The following is a 7,489-nucleotide window of genomic DNA, read 5'->3' on the forward strand; positions in this document are numbered from 1 at the left end:
TGTCTGTCTGTACAGATGTACTCGATCTCAACATGCATATCAAATGTGTTTTAATGTAATTAATAAATACAAAACAAGTCAGTACAGTAAAAAAAACATGTCCGCCTCTTTGTTTTCATGTTGAACAGTTAAAAATAAATTACTAACACAGGCAGTTGGAGCTTAAAAGGCATTTAGTGATGTAGTGTTGAGCAGACCTGAGTAAAATAAGGAGCTTTTGTCAAACCAATAATCTGCTTTTGTTAAAAAATAAGAACCAAAAGTCAATCAGATTATTAGGTGTGTTTATAAAATGAACGTTTTGACGTCAAATCACCCATACAGACACACTGGTGACGACGTTTCCTAAAATCAACTGTAAATACAGAAAAAGGACTCGACATTAAACTTGGTTTTGATTAGATGAAAACAAAACTGAGACGTTTTGTTTTTGTTTTAAACATATTAAACCTAAAGTTGCTTTTTAAAAAACAATAATTATTAGGCTTTTAAGAAGTTAACGCAGCAAAAACACTAAATATTAACAAAGTATTTTTGGTCTAATTTCTAGTTACTACACGTGAAATAAGACAAAAATAACTTGGAATTAACTTTTAAGCAAGATATCGGAGATTGTAAAAGTACTAAGTGAAATAAGAAATTTTGTGCCATATTTTAAGTAAAATGGTAAAAACGTCTTATTTCGCCTATAATGAGGTCTGTCATAAAAATTAATTGTTCTGGACAATAAATTGTCCCAGAAATTATTGCAACACACAATAATATTGATGTTTTTAGGCAATTCTTAATATGTAGATAATGGCGTGAAAATGCAAGTTTACCCTCTCAAAGATTAATAAACTTTAATTTTTTAAAGTACACTTAACACTGGATCTGGAAGATATTTTAAATATTAAGCAATAAACAATTAGTTGCATGTTAAATTAGAAGGAGCTCAATAATTTCTATTCTGAGGCTTAATTTGAGTTTTTTTGAAGAAAAAAATTGAAATTTTTAGACTTCATAATTTATTTAATTAATGGTTTTGGTCAATGATTTGTATTTTTTTCTGAATATTTAAAATATTGTCCAATTTCTGTGTAAAATGTTCCTGACAAAATTAAAGTTTTTTATCTTTAAAAGGACAAACTTGCATTATTATTCCACTATTATTATTATGTTATTTGAAAATGGACTCAATGGTCTTGGTAAGCAATTTTACTGTTTGACTTGCACATAAGCTCTTGTATCTTGCTGAAAAGTTACTTTTAAGGTAGTTTTGTCCTATTTTATCAGATTTCTAGTAGAATAGACCAAAAATACTTTGAGTTTTTGCAGTGACGCTTTGCTTGTAACTAATTTAATCTTTTGCTGCCTGTTTACTCATTTTCAGAACTCTTTGAATAATAAATAGAAAATTTGGCTCCTTGAAAGATAACTAAAATTCTCCTGCAAAAAGTCAGTATTTCCTTCGTATTAAAATTTGTTGAGTTCTGTGGCGTTTTTCTGGTAGACCTGCTCCCACATCACCGTCCTGCAGATGCAGAAGAAATCCCAGAGGTTGCAGAAAACGCCCCGGTCGAACGGGTTCTCCTCGCCGTCGCAGTTCTTCAGGTAGGAGATCCGGTGGCGGGACATGAACTCCCAGGTGGTGCAGTTGATGGAGACGAGGTAGAGGTGGCAGCCCAGCAGCAGCAGCACGACGCCGGAGAAAACCCCGACCACGGCGAGCGCCGCCAGCAGGAAGCCGTTCGCTCGGAACCACAGATCCCACGTCACGCCGGGAGAAATCCCCGAGCTGGAACAGAAAAGCAACAAAAAATACAAGTTAGGGACATAGAAGATAAAAAAGAGCAAATTTCTGCTCAAAGAAAAACGAAGAAATTGTAAGATTTCTTCAGACATTTTCTAGAAAAAACAAGGAAATGTCTGGGTTTAAAGAGTTTAAAATTTGTAAGAACAAATTTTGAAATTTAGAGTTTAATCTGAGAAACTTTATACAAAGAATAAGGATATTTTTGAGTGAACATTCAGAAATTTGAGGGAAAAATTTTGAAAATTTTCTGAAAAAACAAGGAAATTCCTGTGTTTTAAATGTCTGCAATGTGTTAGAAAAGAACTAAAATTTTGAGATCAAATCTCAGAAATTTTTCTAAAAACAAGGAAATTTCTGAGCCTAGGAATGTTTCTGTTTAATGTTCTTGCAAAATATCTTGCAAGAAATATATATGACATTTTCCAGAAAAAAAACTAAATTTCTTGTTTAAAAGTCAAAAATTTGCAAGAAAAAACTCAGAAATCTGTTTTAATCTCAGAAATTTTCTAGAAAAAAAAATCCCTGTGTTTGAAAAGTAAAATGTTTTGAGTGATTTTTTCAGAAAGTGGCATGTTAAGCACATTGACTTCCATTTGTGCAATTTTATGGTTGATATAAACGCAGCTTGTGAAGCGAGATTTTTAATAAGCGGAGCTGTTTTGAATATAATCTGCTTTAAATGATTCGTATATTAGAGTTTGGAGATTCAGCTTCTCTCAAGATGTTTTAGATAAAGAGATCCAAATGTTGTTTACTTCGTCTTATGTAATGCACTCAGGTATCAGTCAGAGCTGATTAATCAGATCTCCTCTGTCTTCTGCTCCAGGTTCAGGTTTTCCAGGTATTTTAATCTAACAGATGATTCTAAAAACAGTTTGTTCACTTTTCCCACAGTAAAACACTTTTAAACCATTTTCAAGGAAAGTTTTCACTTAGGAAATAAAAGCAATGCAAATGAACTAAAAAAGACAGTTTCGGTTTACTATTTTATATTACTTATTACTGTTATTAGTATGATCTTGTGTTAGTATTCCAAGGTAAACTAAAATCTAACACAATTTTAATGTCTCTCTTGCATTCCCTCCACACCTGACTGGTCCCAGAAAGTTCCCAAAAATAAAAATAAAACTCTAAAATAAAATGTCTCATTAAATTTCGCAGTCAATTGGGAAATAGAAATAATTTTGTTAAATCTAACTAAACTAAAACAGAACAAATTAGATTTGATTTAACTTCAGACACTGAGGAAAAAATGTGCACACGTCTTTGTTTTTAAAGAAATGAAGAACTTTTAAAACCTTTAAAAATTTTAATTGAAACTCAAACCCTTGAAGATGTCATAAAACACGAGACGATATTGTGTTTTTACAGCTCTTTTTGTTTGTTTTTTTATAATTATAACAAACAAACAGCAGCAGAATGAGCTTAATAAAATTTAAATGAGATTTTAAAAAATTTTGATTTGAATGAGGCTTTAAAGCTCTTCTGGTCGTCCAGCTGAAAACTTCTGATCTTTGACTTGCAAATCCCATGACTGTTCAAAGTGTTCTTGAACACAGCTTTCTCTTACGCAACCTGCTTTCTCTAAAGATCAGCACCAGTTACCTAACTCAGCAAGACGCAGAGCGATAAAACTGCACAGCCTCCCTCACTCATCCTCAACGGTCACCTCCCGTGTTTCCTTCAACATGTTAGGAGATCACAAAACATGTTCATTACATTTTTTAACAAAATCATTTTTAGATCAGTGGATCTTAATCTGCTCGGTTCTGCATATTTTGCGCTACTTTCAGAATGAGATGTTTTAGGGTTTCTGTCACTTTAAATCCAGATAACCTGCTGCTGGCCACGCAACCCGACTCAGTGTTTATTTACACTCACACATTGAAATGTCTGCAAACTGTGACAGTGTTTCAGAGCCATGGTAGCTTTTAAAAAACAGTAAATTTCTGCAAAGAAAATTCCTCAATTTTTTTGGGATAATCTCAGATATTTTCTATAAAAAATGGCCCTAATACACTGTCATAGCAAATATATCTGCAACTATACAACCAGGCATATCTGAAAAGCAGAAACTGAGCCTCCTGCACAACCAACAAGAATGCAGCAAGTGTTTTCTGGATGGTAAGTCGACAACAAAACAGTTTTTTTCCAGCAGCCATTGTACAACACATGCAGCAGTAAAACTAGGTAAAAAATGTGAATTTCGCATGATGCTTGAGCTTGTAGGTTCGAGTGGACGTACAGAGCGATGTGAAGGCCCCACAGCAGCACCAGCAGCTGGACCAGCAGGTAGACAACGAACCAGCGGTGGTTCCTCTCCCCGATGCAGTTCTCGATCCAGGGGCAGTGATGGTCAAAGCGCCGCACGCAGTGTTTGCACGTCTTACAGTGCTTCGCTCTCATTGGCTGCTGCTCAGGACACACACAGGAAGACAAACATGCAGTCACTCCATCAGGACGACAAAAACAAACTTTTAACTTTGCTTTTGTCGTTGTCACTTGACAACCAAAATGATGTATGTTGTTTGAAATGCTTCACAAATACAAATCTACTACTGATTATTTTATTATCCAATTACTCTGATGATTAGGCGATTAATCGGACAAAAATATTGCCACATTATTCATATTTCATTTAGCCTCTTAGGCAATTTTATAGAATTTTAGGAATACATTAACAGATGCAACAATTCAGTTCACCTGAAGGAGGCAGAACCCGCAGCGCCGCAGCCGAGGGGTTGATGGCTGAGGGATCATCGACTCCATTTCTTCATCTGACCCTTGACCTCCCTGCATGCAAAACAGACGGTTATGAGTCAACATCTGACACCCAGACCCACGCCGACCTTTCAGCTGATAAATCTCAAATAGTAAACACTATTAATATCCGTGCTGCCTGCTTTTTTTGTAAGGACACACAATTTTATTAAATTTATCGTACCTTAAACGTGTCAGTGAGGACAAACCCAGGATCCATTAAAGAGACGGTGAAGTATAAAAGCACCGACAGCAGGACCAGCAAGAAGAACAGTGCGGGCAGCAGCAGCTCTCCTCGCTCCTCACATCGCCGCAAATCTGCACACACATTTATTTCTTTCATGAGTCCGGAGTTACACTTGACCTTTCACCTCTTTCTGAAAGGATAAATATATTTGTATTTAATTCTTTATTTTGTTTAAGGATGTTTGGCTCAGAAGACCTGGAACACATTTTTCACTGTGGTGGATTGCAAATCGAGAACGCGGTATATTAGGGCCATTTTACAAAGAATAAAAAATAAATTTCTGTCAAAAAGTTTTTCAATCAATTTCAGAATTTGTACCAAAAGTCAGAACATTTTAATTTTTATAAATGTCATAACAGCAGCAGTTGTCAGTCAGAGGCTTTTTCAGATTCGCTGCTATACTGACTGCTACAGATCATCCTTCCTGCCCACAATTGAATTGCTTTGTTTAATGTTTAACAGCAAAAATACTAACTATTCATTTAACAGAACCCAAGATGGAAAACGTAAAACGCCTCAAATTAATCTGACTGAAATCATCTTTATTATGACAGAGACCTTGCTGTACAGGTGAACTTTAAATAAACTCACCTGTGTTGTGCAGGAACAGAATGAGGGTTACGACCCAGGTAAGCAAGGTGTGACCGACCCGCACCAGAAAACCCGACCGGAACAGGCTCTGGACCATCCTAACAGCAACACGACCTCCCGGTAATGTCCTGACTGAACAAAACAAGCAAAAGAAATCACAAAGAGTCTTTATCTGCCCCACGAAATAGACGTAGAACCCATTTTGGAGCTAGCTTCCCTAATTAGCCCAAACACTTCCGTGTTTTGGTATGGCAGCCTCCGCAGGACAAACTGTGCGAACTCTACAACAGTCGAAATGTTCTCGTGATCTAAATTAAAATCATATTCAAAATACTTCAATTGAATGTTGTTGTAACTCATATTACCCAAGGTTTTTCGAAGAACTGTTGAAGATCCTAAGAGCAGTAGCCAGGAAGGATATCAGTCTGTATCACAGTGACTTTGAAGACGCTTCTGACCGAAGAAAACTTCTAAAGCTGTCTTATGAAGAGGAGTCTCAGGATTCTCCATAGTTTTATTGATTTTGTGAAGACTCAGTCTTTGCACCATTGTTTCCAGTAATTCCAGAGCAGAACCAGCCATCTTTGTCAGTTCTTCATATGTTTTTAAGTCCTTGGTTTTGATGCTGCTGGCAGATGATGGCAGAGGAGATTATACTCCTGGCATTCAGAACCTGGATTTGCAATAATACATAGTTCCCACAAGTCTGAACCGGAAGAGATCCGTAGGCAAGCGGAGTGCAAAGGCAAGCGGAGCTGTCAGCTACAAAACTCCCTGAAGGGTGAAGTAATGTGAGAACTTTGCATTCATCCAAAGAGCTCCACCAATGTCATATCTGATTGGCTAAGGAAGAATTAAGATTTTGGAGTGGCCTAGTTAAAGTAAAGACTTTAATCAAATTAAGAAGCAGTGGGATGACATAAAACAGTCTAATAATGATTATAAAAAAACCTCCAATGTGATGAAAACAATTCAGTAAACAAGAGTGGGTCACAGTTCCTTTTTATTCCATGAAACAAAAAAAAAATCTTTAAAAAATGTAAACTCAACTGGACCTTTTCAGACATGTTGGTGTCAGTTAGTTGTTTTTTTCATTATGAATCATCTCTGATCTGCTCACAGCTCAGCCAACAATCAAGATGAAAGAATACATTGAAAGGTCACAGCATTTTCAGTTTTCGGTCTACTCAAAGCACGGTGAGTCACTTCCTGACAGACTTCAGTGTGACTTTAATCTCTATTTTCTGAGACTCCCAAATGCTTCTGGGAAGCAGTCAGGCTAAAGTACAAACAGTCCAGTCCTCAGAAAATTACTGTTTAACTTTTAGCAGAAACATTTTATGCCTGACTGAGAAATTTACATAAAGCTGTTAAGACTGGAGTGAGATTGTGTTGAAGATATAATCCAGTATTTTTTAAAGCAGGCATCACAACTCTATTTAAATAAGAATTACAGCATTTGATTTCCATCAGGGATACGTTTGGTTTATTTTATGTTTTAAAGCAACTTTTTTAGTATGTAATGTTTAAATGTTCTGACATCGAAATTGGAAAGGTGAGAAGAAGTTTGAGAAACTTTACATCCTTTGTCCCGTCACTTAATTTGTTACTTTTCATTCAAATCAGTTTTTTTGGGCAATTAAAAAAAAAGAAAAAGCCAAATTTTGTTGATCAGATTTGTAAAAACTGTAAAAAAAAAAAAAAAAAAAAAACTGTTCACTGCAAAGAAGGTAATTGCTTTTTTGGGTCATAACTATATAATTTTTTTAGGGTCAGTTTTACTGTACTGTAATTTACCTTTTCTTTATAAAAGAAAGAAAAATCTTTATAAAATTGTAGGATTTCAGATAAGGGTTCCGTTTTTTAAATTAGAGTTAAAAGATCTTGAAATTTTTATTTTACACCTTAAATGTGTAATTTTTGACTCATGGTAAGCTTCCACTTATTGAAATCCTGGTAAAAAAAATAATAATTTAAAAGCACCCCTAACCCCATCCTGAAAAAGTACTTCCCATCTTCTCAGTTTCTGTTTGTCATTTAGAGAAAAAGAGAAACTACCAGCATGTTCTACATGTAAATAAATAAACAGCAGAGAC

General features: G+C 35.4%; 1 protein-coding gene across 1 annotated transcript; it reads right to left on the reverse strand.

The window, feature by feature from the left end:
- Positions 1-35: 35 nt before the first annotated feature.
- On the reverse strand, positions 36-5,614 carry zdhhc12a (zinc finger DHHC-type palmitoyltransferase 12a). Its single transcript, XM_055039514.1, has 5 exons — positions 5,394-5,614; positions 4,740-4,873; positions 4,499-4,588; positions 4,041-4,207; positions 36-1,777 (listed from the first exon to the last, which is right to left on the reverse strand). The coding sequence occupies exons 1-5, from the start codon at positions 5,488-5,490 to the stop codon at positions 1,456-1,458; spliced, it is 810 nt and encodes a 269-aa protein (XP_054895489.1). The 5' UTR covers positions 5,491-5,614; the 3' UTR covers positions 36-1,455.
- Between the last annotated feature and the right edge of the window lie 1,875 nt (positions 5,615-7,489).

This window comes from Poeciliopsis prolifica, unplaced genomic scaffold (assembly GCF_027474105.1).
Source record: "Poeciliopsis prolifica strain line A6 unplaced genomic scaffold, Auburn_PproV2 SCAFFOLD014, whole genome shotgun sequence".
NCBI lineage: Eukaryota > Metazoa > Chordata > Actinopteri > Cyprinodontiformes > Poeciliidae > Poeciliopsis > Poeciliopsis prolifica.